The 14,420-nt window shown below is 40.3% G+C and overlaps 1 protein-coding gene across 2 annotated transcripts; it reads left to right on the top strand.

The window, feature by feature from the left end:
* The first annotated feature begins 3,540 nt into the window (after positions 1-3,540).
* LOC136298159 (protein-glutamine gamma-glutamyltransferase E-like) lies at positions 3,541-14,420 on the top strand. Of its 2 annotated transcripts, XM_066198688.1 has the most exons (13): positions 3,541-3,607; positions 5,338-5,505; positions 5,820-6,053; positions 6,587-6,705; positions 7,183-7,311; positions 8,238-8,415; positions 8,574-8,709; positions 9,548-9,651; positions 10,116-10,361; positions 11,289-11,594; positions 11,776-11,933; positions 12,141-12,274; positions 14,034-14,420. In XM_066198688.1, the coding sequence occupies exons 1-13, from the start codon at positions 3,598-3,600 to the stop codon at positions 14,179-14,181; spliced, it is 2,070 nt and encodes a 689-aa protein (XP_066054785.1). In that variant the 5' UTR covers positions 3,541-3,597; the 3' UTR covers positions 14,182-14,420. The 2 variants fall into 2 exon arrangements, with proteins under 2 accessions (XP_066054785.1, XP_066054784.1); XM_066198687.1 differs by lacking the exon at positions 3,541-3,607 and having other exon boundaries at positions 5,266-5,505.

Below are 14,420 nucleotides of genomic sequence, written 5' to 3'. Positions count from 1 at the left end.
CCTTTATGCATTTGTGGGCCACTCTCTAATGGATTTGCTTTAACAGAATCCAGAAGGTGTTGCATAAAGAAAAGGGAAAAACACCTCAAAGGTTCCTGTAAGTTTGCCTGATTTTTAAAGGGCTTTGATAGTCTGCAGCACGACTATTGCTACTAAGGATTTGACAACTTGTTTCGTAGTCTCACACTGAAAATAATTATCTTGTCTTCTTTCTGTCAGTTTTAAGCTTCAGTGTCATTACAATTAAGGTGTGAGTTACACCTGCAAGCATCTTGTTTGTGCATTAGCATTGGGAGCGTCTGCCCGCAGAGTGGGACAACACGCTGGATTCTCACAGAGAGGAGCAGAGCAGGGCACTGATAGGGGCCTGCACAGGGCTGTTCTTGGATGATGAGTGTGCAGCAGTAGCTGGAAGTCAGAACTTCCAAATAAAGTCTTTATTCCATTCCAATGGAAGACGTACGTGCGGAAGTGGGAGAGGTAGGGAAATACATTTAAATATCATAGGCTGTACATCATGGGTGCTGTGTGACTATGTGGGAGCTGTCAGGAGAGCCCAGCAGAGCCTGTGCACTGCCAGTTTGGCTTATTCCTGTGTCCTGGTCCCATGGCAGTATTTGAAGGTCACATATCAGTGCATGTCACTCTTATGTCAGTGTCAGCCTCTCTTCTGAACACGCCATCTCATCTGGAATGAGCTGAGATCTCAAGAGGAGATCTGAGCCCAGCTAACAGAATACCCTTCTTACATAGACAATGTGGAAAGTGATTGTGCCAAGTTCTTCTGTCTTCAAAGGCAGCTGTTGGCAAACTTCAGGAACAGTCAAGAATTTCAGGAAGGCTTCAGCAGACTGCAAGCTTCTGTTCCAAATACCCCTGCATGTGAGTGGAAGAGGGAGACAGAAAATGAGAACTATGTCTTGGACAATCTGTAAGCCTCAGAATAGATCTTGGCCAAATATTTTACCGTATGGACCTGACCATTCTCTGTCAGGTGGTTCTAGTCCTGAAAAGTGCTGATGTGAGTCAGTCCACACCAGTGTCCCAGGGACCCAGGTCTCTCCCTAGTGTGGGTCACAAAGAAAGCATTGCTGTAGAAAATCACTTGAATTCCTGCATCTAGGATAGCAGGAGTCGGAGTTGCTGATGGAATTTCTTGCTTAATTACTCAAAACCGGGATGTGATAAGAGATGGAGTAGCACAGACTTCTCAGGATACTGAATCACAGAATCAGGATCATTTAGGTTGAGAAAGACCTTTAAGATCATCAAGTCCACTGAGGCGGTCCCAGTGAGTCATGGCCATGTGGTTGCAGCATGATGCTTTAGGGATATGTTAAAGAAGAGTGTGCTCAGAGAGAATATAGGAGCAGATAGACTATTACAGGTACTAATTTCCCATCCTGAACAAAAGCACAATTAATAACAGGTGACATTTCATAAAATTCAAGTATCACTGAGGATTCACATAGAGTCAGTGTGAAAGAAAACATTGGAAAGAAGGAGACAAAGGAGTTTACTGAGGGGAATTTGTCTGTTAACAAGTATGTCCTTCGCTGTTCAGTGCTGAAACTCTGTGTCCTATATATTCATTTCTTCAGCAGTTATTGAGGTGCGGGAAAAAAATCTGGGTGTTACTGGAAAAGGATGTTATGAATTAGGTGACTGGAGCAGTCTGCAAAAGATGACTCTGATATACCTTCTTCTGGGCACATGAAACAATATACTAAGGTGGTTCATAGCTTCAATTCTCTGAGGTCCAAAAGAGTCTTCTCTTGCTATCCACAGCGTTTCAAGCACCTGCCTGTGCAGTCCCTACATTTCCAGCCACCATTCCAGCTCTGCAAACACTGCTTGGCAAGGAAGCTGCCTGGGTCAGATGCATTATGCTTGACTGGCTGCATGTTCTGACTAGTGTTAACACTTCTCATTAATTTAACCCTCATTCTCAACCTTTGCCCATAATCTTTAATCCAAAGGTCCAGTATTATGTATCATTCATCTGTTTTACAAACAAAGCACACTAGAGGCCTGCAAGGCAACTTAGGCAGAGCTGGGAATAAACACCAGAAGCTGACACAACAGCCACAACTTGTTCTTCCTGACATGCTGTCTGCCAGCATAAATGGACTGTTGCTCTTTCTCTTTCAACAGTAGCTAACCTTCCTATCAAAGAAAAACAGTTTGCTGTGTATCCAAGGATAGGCTGAAAGCTTAAATTAATTCTGAAAATTGTTTGTGTGATACTTAACAGTATTTAAAATTATGGATAGGAGAGTATGTGTAACATTGAAAAACTCCAATCAAATTCTAAGACATTTTAAATTTAAGAATTAGTCTTATCACTTTAATATCACAGTTGGGCTTTGCAAGATATAAAACTACAGTCTCTGTTAAGATTAATATAGTTAATGAACAGAGAGTCAAAGTAGCAGTCCAAATTATAGCAAATTAAAAACTGTTTCTTCTAACAACATCATTTATAAGAAACACGAGTAAAGTGTGTCTGTATATGAAATGGGTTGAGCAAGTTCCAGTTCTAGATTTCCCAAACATGATCCAAAACAGAAAACAGAACAATTTGGCTACTGCATACTGAGCCCAGATAGCTAAAATGATGAATTTGGGAATGTGTACAGCTGTGCCCAGTCCAGCATGATGGGTATCACTGAGAGGCATCTCTAAGATGTGCATTGATTTTGTCAAATTTTATAGGTAGTTTCATAAATTTATCAGAATTAGTCTATCTCTTTCTTTACATAAAGTGAAGTCACCTGCAAAGCATAAGCAAAATTTACTCTCCTTGAAGTTAAGTGGAAGATTTTTGGGCATAAATTGACCAGTAGCATCGTCAGAGATGTCTTATGAAAAAATAGTAGAGCACCAGCTGAAAACAATGATAGATATTTCATCACAAATACACCTGTTGCCCCTGTAGTGTGTCATGCAAATATGATATGGAGTGCTTGTCTATTGAACAGGGTAAAACAGCAATTATGTGATAAATGAAAAATTGGTTCTTTAAATTTGGCCCTGACTGGACCTGGAGCAGAGACAGTAGCTTGGTCATTGTTTTGCAATTACTACAATGCAGGGAGTGGAAAAAAAAGCAGCTCCCAAACAACAGATTTAGAGAATTAATTTAAAGAAAAAAGTTCCTGTAAATATTGTTCATGAAGTATTTAAGATTAAAAATAGTGTTTTGCAAGGAGTTGTGCTATTCCTAGAACTTTAGCACTACAACAGAAAGAGAAGCAGCTAAATGCTGAAGTTCTTATAACTTTAAATACATTAAGAAACTCTTAACAAGTGGCCAGACTGTTAGGAATAAATACTTTCCAAGCTCATGTTTAGTTGCAAGGAAACAAGATGAGGACTGAGAAAGGGGAAAAAAATGAATGAAAAGTGAATCCTCAAGCCCCACTGGTCAGACCAAGGCTGGGGGCAAAGACAGCTACTCAAGTTCCACCCCCAGAGGAAATATTGCAAACAGGTTTTAAAGAAGTGAGAGGCACCAGTCATTCCTTGAGACAGAAGTACAGGAGGCCGTTCAGAGGAAGCTTCAGAAGCTGCATACAGAGGACACAGTGATCAGATATGGGCCAAGGTGAGCAAGGGGAAAGCCCATCCTGTGATGCTCTTTGTTACTTTCTTACATCCATACTTCATGTTCAGCTCTGTAATGGACACTGAGAGGTCACTACTTCCCTAAGGAGTTTTGATCCAAGAAAAAAAAAAAAGAGAAAATTCTTCTATTGAAAGTCAGGAGAAGGATTTTCACAGGAATTGCATTTTTTCACTTATTGTGTGCATGGGAAAAGCAAGCTCATCAGAACGAGATGTGGCAGTACAGGTATATTAACTGATATAAAAAAGTATTGTGCAAATAGGAAGGGAAAGTCTGCAGCAATTTGGAGTTGTCAGAAAAATGCAAATGACAGACTGACAGATCTGACACAAGAGAAAGAAGCAAAGCAGAACTTTGGGAACGTATCATTGCAAAGGCTGAGGAAGGCTACAATGAGCAGAAGAGGCTGAAACCCAAAGCTGAGGCAGAGAGGATACAAAAATTGGGGAGGTTGGGGGGTTTTTTGGCAGTTTCTTTGTTGCTATGGTGGGTTTTTTGCTCTCATGCGAATATTTATAGATATGCAAAAAGATCATTTTAATAGCGATTATAAAGGGTCTCATAATTGCTTCTCCAACTCCTGCCTTTCTAAAGGCAAAACTCCCTGAGCCCTCAGCTCATTCTGCAGTAGATGTGCTTCACTGCTAAATTTCTGAGGATTTTTTTAATAGTAGGTACGTTCCTGAAAAAATCATCAGTGCTTCTCACCTCAATACTGTAAAAAACCACGTTCCTCTACATTTAGACTGTGACTGCATTGCTAAAACTACCAACATAGTTATTTCAAGGCCTGTCTGAACTTGATAAATTTAAGATCATGCTGTAAAAAAATCTCTACATTAAGAAATCTGATTGAACACAGGATGATGATTTTTTTACTCAATCATGGCACAGGGTAAAAATTTTCCATTCCTAAGCACCACCCTCTTACTCTTTCCTATTCTCCCTCTTTGCAGGGGAGGAAAAACCTTTTTCTTCTGTATTTCTGCACTTCATTTAAACCATCAAGCCATCTCCTACTAGAAATCACTCCACCGGCTCTGATGATGTCAGATCCAAGCCAATCTTGGATGTTTATTCTCTGGCCCCTGACTGAAGCCATAGTTCTCATGCAAGAGCATTCTACAGAATATTTTAGGAGTGTTCTCTCTCAAATTCTGCCATCTCTCCCATTGCCAAACAACAGCCCAGTGCCCATCAACATGTTCCTGTTAGAGGCTTCCAACAGTGGCAGCTGTGTGACACATAATGGGGCTAGAACCACATCGTGGCTTAAAATACACAAGTGTTTCTCAGCTCAGTCGGGTTTCTTTATTTCTCATTCATAGGCAGCAAGGCTGTTGCCTCTGTTAGAGTGACACCATCTTAGAATGGCAGAATTAATTGAGTTCAGCCAGATTTTTATCCAAGTAACTGACAAATATTCAATTCTCTCAGGTTTCTCTCCTCTTAGATGCCTTTCTGATTTTTCTGTACTACAGGATATACTACTGCTTCTATATTTAATTATGCAGATAACCTCTAACAGCCTTTGCCAGATGGAGTCTCTTTAAAAAAATGCTGACATATGAATTATTTCTAATTTTGGTGGAAGCCTCACGTGGGTACCAGTTACCTGTAGAAAGTAATAAGCAATTCTGTGTTTGTGCTCCTTCCTCTTTGGATGTACCCTCAAGCTTTTTTTTTTTGCTCTTCTCATTTTTTCATAGCTGCAACGCAGCCAAGTACCAACTGGCATCTGAAAGAAAATGCAAGAGAACACCACACAAGTAAATTTTCTAGTGAAGAGCTGATTGTGAGGAGAGGACAGGCCTTCACTATCACCTTCAATGGAACAGAACGGCCTGAGCAAAACTTAATATTCATTGTAGAAACAGGTATGGCCCCCAGCTTTTTTTCACAGAGAGAAAAATGCTGCCTCTGGACATTCTGCTGGCCCAATATGCACTACAGAGCAGCAAGAGAATGCCTCAGAGCCAACATGCTCATTCACATAGCCATGGAACTGTGTGAGGTGTTTGTTGTATTGCTCCTACCTCAGCCAGCAGCCACAGCTTCCTTCAGTTGCCAATATATGGCACAAATTCACCTGAGGGGAGGGTTGGGAGGGTTACATCCCTCCTGAGTTTGTTGATGACTAAATCTATTTCAGCAAGGCCAGGAAAAAAATGTTGTTTGTTTTTCTTGAAAGGACCAAAACCCTCAAAGGTGACCAAGACCCTGGCCACATTTGATATCTCCAGCACAGTGAGCAAGGAGGGCTGGAGTGCAGTTCAACAGTCCACCAGCTCCAACTCTGTCAGCATCTCCATTTCCAGCCCACATAATGCTGTCATTGGACGTTACAGGCTGAGTGTTCAAAGTGGCAGCTCCTCTCCAGCAAGTCTTGGCACTTTTGTTTTGCTTTTTAACCCTTGGTCTTCAGGTATGAATATGTCAAATTTCCTCTAAAGACCTAAGTTGCTTTTAGCTTCATTAATATTTGCAGCTTCTCTGTTTGATCTATACTTAAAATAGCAGCTGAAAATCAACAACATTGTGTATCAGTGACCAAAAAAAAGGTGTCTAACAGTTTCTTAGGACCTTCTGGTACATAGAATCAGCTCTGCACGTACTGGAGAGCTCATTGCTCTACAAGACAAGGTTCTGCTTTTGACAGAGCTTCCCTACATCTGCACAAGTTTAGAAAGTGTCTCTGACCTCTGTAGAACCAGAAGAAGAGTCATGTTTACCATTTTGTCACAGATTTGGCAATGTCATACCTCCATCTTCACTCAGACACCTCCCACCCCTTTCTCTAATTGTAGAAGATCCCGAGTTTCACAATCTGTTTATAGCAGCAAGAACAGCAAAGGGTGGATATCTGCAAAGCACCCTTATAGATGGAGAGCAAGACTCTTGAGGTTCTGTTTTATTTTGCCTGCCGTATTTGTACATCTCTCTGTTTTGGTTTTTCAGGTGATGATGTGTTCATGCCTAACAAGGCTGAGTGTGAGGAATATGTGCTAGAAGATTTTGGCATCATTTTTGCAGGCAATAAAAATCATATCAGTGGCTTTGGATGGAACTTTGGCCAGGTAAATGTAGCACTGAAACACCACAGATCGTTTTTGCATGAACTGGGTCATTTGCTTTTTCCAGTTCATTGCACACATCTCTGAAGAGCAGGACTCTGGTGTTGCAATCAGCACTTGTGCCAAGCCCTGTTTCACTAATCAATATGAGGATTTGTAATTTACTAGTCCCTACTCTGCCTTGGAAGAGCAGCCAGCAGAAACATTAATATCTTTACTAAGACTGTGTAGCCTTACCTTATTGAAGTACTGTAGCAATGCTGAGAGGCATCAAGTTCACTGATTCCAAGTTTTGAAAAGCTCTGTGAGTTCTGATCTTCAGAGTTAGTTGTGGCACATTTTTATTTGGTAATGTCTGGCTGAGCTCTGCAGCACTTCAATTAGTGATTTAAAAACCCCATTAAAAGCTAATATGGCCCTCTGCATCCTGATTTGTAGTAATTTGTGTTTTCAAAACACTAATTTATTTCTGTACTGCAGTTTCAAGGAGATATCCTCAATATTTGCCTGTCAATAATGGATCGAAGCTTATACTACCGGCAGGATCCTGTCACTGATGTGTCTCACCGACACGACCCCAAGTACCTGGGCCGTGTTCTCAGTGCCATGGTAAGCAGCATGTCAAAAAAGGGCAAACTACTTTGTGTCCTTTAAAAGTAGTCAGTGAAAGCCAATATGAACACATTTCATAGAGAATTTTAGGCCACTGTCTGTTTGCACCAGACAATATGGGTGGTGAAGTATGGGCTTACGTGGTTATCTGATCTGAGCCTGACAGATTTATCTCCTCTAGGATAGTTGTGAAACTTATCACTTTAATATCCAGTAGTCAAACTGAAAATATAAGATAGGGGTGATTGAGGGACCAGTTCCTTGGAGGTCTTTAGTCCAGCCATCCATTTGAAGTGGAACTATTGGGTACTAGATCAGCTCAGCCATGGATTCGCCAGGCTTCTTTGAAACTCTCCAAGGAAGGAGGTTTTGTGGCCTCTGTGGGTGACCAGTCCAGAGCTGCCCTACCCTCCTAATGAGGAATTTGTCTCTTATGTCAAATATGATTTCCCTTTCTGCTGTTGCCTCTTGGTATGTAAAAGAGAAAGGTTAGTTAGAACACACATTCAAACGGTTGTAAGCTGGTTTTACATTCCTCCTACCCTCCTTAACCAGACAGAACTAGACCAGTGCTCTCAACTTCTTCCTGTAGGAACTGTGTGCTGCAGGATCTCTGACCATCTTGCAGCCCTCCCTCCTGGGTTCTCTTCAGTGTCTCAACATCCCCTTGAACTGAGAGACCCAAAACTAGAGACAGGACTCCTGGCACAGCCTTGCTAGGGATAATTAAAGGGGGTAACAACCTCCCTCAACCTCCTGGTCACACTTTCTCCAATGCAGCCTACTGTGAGCTTTCCCTTTTTGATGAGAGAGCACTGATGGTTCAAATTCAATATGACACTTGCTGTAACTCCCAGGCCCCTTTCAGACAGGTTGTAAACTCTTAATTTACCTCATCATAAATTTAGTGAATATCTTCTCAGGTCAACGCCAATGATGACCAAGGGGTGGTGCTAGGAAACTGGAGTGGAAAATACGAGGGTGGTAAAAATCCCAGCAGCTGGACAGGAAGTGGTGAAATCCTGCAAAGCTGGAAGAAATCAGGATACAAACCTGTTAAATATGGACAATGTTGGGTTTTTGCAGCAGTATTGACTACAGGTATGTTTCATGTCATGCACATGACTGACATTGAACAGATTCTATTAAAAGAAGCACTAATAATATTTCCTATATGGAAACCTTTGAAGACATTACTCTGCTATATTAAACCTGTAGAAATACTGCTTTCTGACTGTGGTTTTCTCTTTGCTCTTTAGTGCTTAGATGTCTGGGGATTCCCACTCGTACAATTACAAACTTCAGTTCTGCCCATGATGCAGATGGAAATCTGCGTGTGGATGAGTATTATGATGCAGAAGGAAATCATTTGGAGAAGGGAGCTGACAGCGTGTGGTAAGGCTCAATATTTAATAGTAGAGCTTATCAATGCCTATAGTGTCTCCAGGTGCAGAGCATAGATTCTAATGACAGATGCTTTATCTTCTTAAAAATTGCCTTTAAAACTACTACACAGAGAGAGGGGATTAATAAAAAACACTACAAAATATTACTACAAGATTTGGTGTTTTCACTCTTTCTCAATTAAACAAAGAATTGTGCCAGGGCAGGAAAAATTACAGTTATGATGCCACAGATGACTGAAATTTGCAATATTGCACTGGATATATCAAGCAGTGGTGACTTAATCTAGTTTGAAACTATTCTTCAAAGCCAGTTCACATTAAACTGTAAAACTTCAACAGAACCAGCTTTTGTGCAGTGGCATCATTTGCAGTGAAAGTAATTTAACTACTGCCTCTATTAAGCATCAAATGCAGTCCAATCAAGCTTGCATTCAGTAAAGAGCAGAAGTAGTCCCTCAGTTTTTGTCTTGTTTACTCCCCTTCTTGCTCTGGACCCATTCTATCTACATGTGACATGTATGACTGTAGCATTGTACCTAAAGCTAAAACTAAGGAAGTGCATGGGCTCAAAGCTTTTGGAGAATAGGCTCAAGGCATTTTGTATAACTTCACAAATTAGTTTTCTGCCATTTATATTTATTCCACAATGCAATTTTCAGCACCTTTCTTGTAAATGCAGTGAGAGTCAGGGTGGAAGTGTGAGTCTCAGATAAGAACTGTGCAAATAAAGGCATTTAATCCATGTAACTAAGATGGCTGATAAAAGGAGGTGGACAGGAATCCATAAATGCATACTGGTAGCTTATTTTGTTCATTCTTGCACACAGGAATTTCCATGTCTGGAATGAAAGCTGGTTTTCACGCAACGACTTGGGCCCCTCATACAGTGGATGGCAAGTTCTGGATGCAACTCCCCAGGAACAAAGTGGAGGTACACAAATTTTATTTCAGGAATAATGTTGAAAATTTATAAAGTCAGTCACTTTTAGAGAGAAGGGAAAAAAGTAAAATCCTTGTAAAAGCAATTTGTCAACCTGCACAGAAATAGTTGCAGAAGAAAATAATTCATTGGTTGCATTAGAAAAGCTTCAGATCATCTGTGGATGCCAATAAAAAAATAGAATTCCAGGAGCAGTTTTTACAGCAATTCCTATATTTCCAATGTAGGTATCAAATGCTATTGAAAATTAAGGGATAATATAAAATAAATCATGTCTACTTTCAGAATAAACACAAGATACATTGATGACTGGCCTTGTATGAGGGTTTATGTGGGTGAAAGGGCTTGAATGAGACAGCAGCACTGGGCAATTCAGGAGTCGGTGATAAATATATGTCTAATAATCTGCTTACTGTCAAAGATTATGCCTAAATTCCTTCTCCTTGATGCTGTAGGAATTTATCAGTGTGGTCCTGCCTCACGGTACGCCATCAAAGAAGGAGAAGTCGATCTGGACTACGATGTCACATTTGTGTTTGCAGAAGTGAATGCAGACTCCATGTACTGGAATTATGACTCTGCAACTGGAAAGAAAACTTTGATATTCTCTAAGTCTACAGAAATTGGTGCCTCCATCAGTACAAAGGCAGTTGGTAGAGATGATCGCGTAGATGTCACCAGTGATTATAAATATGAGGAAGGTAAGTAAAACTACTGGTCCTTCTGATCACATAGCTGCTTCCTTCCCAAAAGTATATAAATTTTCAGTTAGGAGTCTCAGTGCATTTATAAAGTAGGAGTGGAATTTATACTTGATTTATTCAATTCCTACAGAAAAGGGGAGAAAAGGTACTGAGTAAAAAAACCCAACTGTCTTGCCCTTTCTGATATGGAGTTGCTTTGTGGGACCTAAATAAGTCAAGTCCAAGTATCTCCAAATAAAGCATTCACTGTTCCATGTGCCTATTGCTGACATGCACTGTCTGCCTCTACTCAGTGAGAATTAGGCTACAGTCCATTTATTTGTCTGCAGGATAAAAGGCCTGTTGCAGAAACCTGAGCTGAATCAGCATTTAGGCCCAGGAAAAGGAACTCTTTCAAAGGGTACAAGAGCACAGCACCTTCTCAGTGCTTTGGGTCTGATCGTCCCCATATTATGTTTCTCTTTTTCCTTTGCTCATGAGTAGCTTCTGTTAAACTGTCATTACCTCAAACCATGAGCCTTCTCCCCTACTAAGGAAAAGGGGAGTGAGGTGCTGGGTGGATGCTTGGCTGCCAGCCAGACTCAACCTACCACACAGTGCCATCAGCCTTCCCCAACATTTGGGGCTTTCTCTGTGCTAGCAAATAAAAAATTCACATTTCTACATGTTACAGTCACAAAAAGGGATAGAAATGGGAAGAGAGAAACTTTAGACTTAAGATCTTATGTTTAAAAAAATGTTATTAGGAGAACAGGGACGTTACTGACAGCAGATCCAGAAAATGAAGTATGGCTGTGGAAAACAGAGGGCCTGTTTATCTCTAAGCACAGACACTGTGTGCTGGCTAGTTTGTCTCTAGCAGCCATGTAAAAGAAGAAATGCATGTTAACTGTTAAGGATAATTTTCATGGTTCTCCCTGACAGGCTCTGCAAAAGAAAGAGATATTTTCAAAAAAGCCCGTAAGAAGCTAGGACTTGAGGATAAATTTGATCCTACAGCACCAAAAGTAGAGGAAATTGAACAGAAGCCTGACATCTCCGGAAAATTCAAGGTGGCTGGCTCTTTAGAAGTTGGGAAAGATCTCAACCTACTTCTGGTTCTTGAAAATTTACAATCTGATGCTAAGACTGTAAATGTAAATATGACTGCATGGAGTACTTTGTATACTAGCAGACGAGTTGATCAGATCTGGAAGGACTCCCTATCTGTCACTCTGGCCCCAAAGGAAGGTAATTTTTCAAATACCTTTTAATCATAATGGTTTTATCAGTAAATGGGCATTGGAGGCTGGTCAGCTTGGGGGTAAAAGCTCTAACAAACTGGGAAGGTTAAAAGGAAAATACAAATGTTAGATATGAAGCTCTGTGGGCTTATAAAAGTGTGTACCAATTTCATTTTTTTTCCTTCCAGAAAAACAATTTCCCATTAAGATAAAGTATCCTGAATACCAGCAGCAGTTAACTACAGACAAAACAATCCAGGTCACAGCTTTATGTCATGTAGAAGATGGGATTCAAGTGCTCGTGAAAAGAAACATCACCCTGGACAATCCTGCCATTGACATTCAGGTAAATTCCCTTTGCTGTAACTGCAGTGGCAGAGAAAAGGGAAAGTGAATTCTTTGTGAGCACTTTCTTCCCTGAAAGAAATGTTCTGCTCACATTCTGCCATGGTTCATCACAGCCTCTCATAATATCTCCTCTTCGGATGGCTGAAAAGGCTCAGATAGAAAAGAACACTGGGAACCTGGCCTCACAAGCATTTTCTTTCCACAGGTACTTGGTGAAGCAAAGGTGAATAAAGAGGTGGTTGTGGAAGTGGCATTTACCAATCCTATCAATACGGAGGTGAAGGACTGTGTGCTGCAGGTGGAGGGCAGTGACCTGCTCCAAGGAATCCTGGAGTTACGGTGAGTACAAGAAATGTCTCCCTTCTGCTGTCAAAGATACATGAGCAAGAATGTCGGCATGGATGAGCTGGAACTGAACTGGGGGTTGAGACATCATTTTCTTCCTGCTGTAACCTGGGAGGCCACTCACTGTAATGTCTCATAACAAAGCACACAGTGATGAACCAGCTCTTCATCTAGGCTGGGCTTTGGCTCCATGGTTTGGGAGGTCAAATAATTGCTGTCATAATTGGACAGAACTTGTTTTCCTGCCTATCTAGCAGGACAACACACTTCCAGGCAAAAAAAAATTCATGCTTACCCAAGGTGTAAATGTTGCTGAGGCTGACTATCCTACTATAGGCCAGATGGGTGGCACCTTCTTGTTCTGATCAAAGGCCAACAATAGGATATATGACTATTTCTGTCCATACTTACCCAAATTACAACATATATCAACCAGGATATTTTTTCACTTTATTAAATGGACTGCAGATGCCAGTCTGGGTGCACAGCATTGTAAACAAATTGTATTTATATCCAACAGGTAGAAATACATGTAAAAAGCAGATAGAGCAGTATCTCAGCTCGGGGTACAAAAATTAATACTGCTTAGACACAGGTTGTGATCTCAAAGGTGGGACCTCTGAAAAGCACTAACCCAGGTCTGCTCCATGCTCAGCTTTTCCAGACACAGCAGATCAGTTTGAGGAGGATAGTTTTTGCAGAATAGACTAAATCATGACACGCAGCTTTTTCCAAAATGAGAGCTACAAAATTAGGCACAAAATTAATTTTCAAGCTCTGCTTTCAGAACTCTACAAAATAATTCTCTTAGAAGAGTAATAAACAGAGTCAAGAAACCATTTAGATGTTGAGATAGTGATTGAGAAGGCTGGAATAAAATACCTTTTTTTTTGCTATAGATCCCATTTCCCTATTATCTGCTTTGGTGATTTTGCATCTTTTTCTGCCCTTTTCCTTCAGTATTTCATCATTGAAACAGAAAAACTAATTTTTCAGGCTGTCCCTCATTTGTACAAACAAGAAATTGCACAAAAATTTCAACATATCCTCACAAATGCAGTTATTTCTGGAAAACACCTGGGATATAGGAACATGCTCTTTAGCTGAACACACAAACAAACACAAACAAACACAGCAATTTAACATTGCCATTTGCACTTGAGCTATTAGGAATGGTTCATCCCATCATTTATAAGCTCTCCTGAGGGAATTTACTAACCTCGTTGTCTATCCTGTACAATTTTATCCTCAGGCAAGACAAGACAATATGTCAGGGTAAGGGAAAAACATTAACAATTTCCAAGAATTACAAAGCGCACTGGTGTAAAACATTTTAACTTCCATTCGGAATTTCCTGCGCTGTAAACACTGAGGTTTTCTTGGTGCTATAATCCATTCTAATTCAAGAGTTGGTATTAACATACTTCATGGTCTCAGATTATTCTTTTGCAATGATTCAGTGATGTGTCTTACACCCTCTGTTCTGCACGAAATCTTATCTCACGTATTATTATGTCCCCCTTTGTGGGTTTATCTGGGTTACTCCATAATGAATTTGTGAGAGCCTTTAATGTATGGATTTGAGTCTTTAAATACTTATCAAATAGCCAAGCCATGTGTGGTCTTTTCATGGCAATCTTACTTTGAAGTGGTAAGAGTTCTTACTCCAGGTGGAAGGTGATTAGTGAAGAGACTGAAGCATGATGCATAAGCCTGTTTTCAACTTATATTTTCCCGTTTCCTTTTTTTTCAGCATACCACCACTGAAAGCCAGTGAGACATCCAGTACCAAGTTTAAACTTATCCCTTCTGAGGCGGGTCCCAAACATCTACTTGTTAATTTCTCCTGTGATAAATTTGCAGATATCAAGACCTTTAAGATGGTAAATGTGATTAACTAATGTGAAGATATGCAAGGAGTGGTCTGTGTGTGTATAAACTGAACAAAATGTGATAAGAAATCTTGTATAGAAAACAATGAGATAATCAGCAAAACAAATCTTTACTTCCTCTGATAAAGGGTCACCAACATTATATCATTGCAATATTACACTGTCATTTTAAATAAACTGAGGAATGGTTGATTGTTCATTTACTGTTATGGGTATCCATGTTATTAAAAAGAACATTTTACCTTCTA

The sequence above is a fragment of the Chamaea fasciata genome, unplaced genomic scaffold (genome assembly GCF_029207755.1).
Source record: "Chamaea fasciata isolate MVZ Bird 193981 ecotype frontalis unplaced genomic scaffold, bChaFas1.0.hap1 SCAF_17, whole genome shotgun sequence".
Lineage (NCBI taxonomy): Eukaryota > Metazoa > Chordata > Aves > Passeriformes > Sylviidae > Chamaea > Chamaea fasciata.
This window is presented reverse-complemented; position numbering and strand designations above follow the sequence as displayed.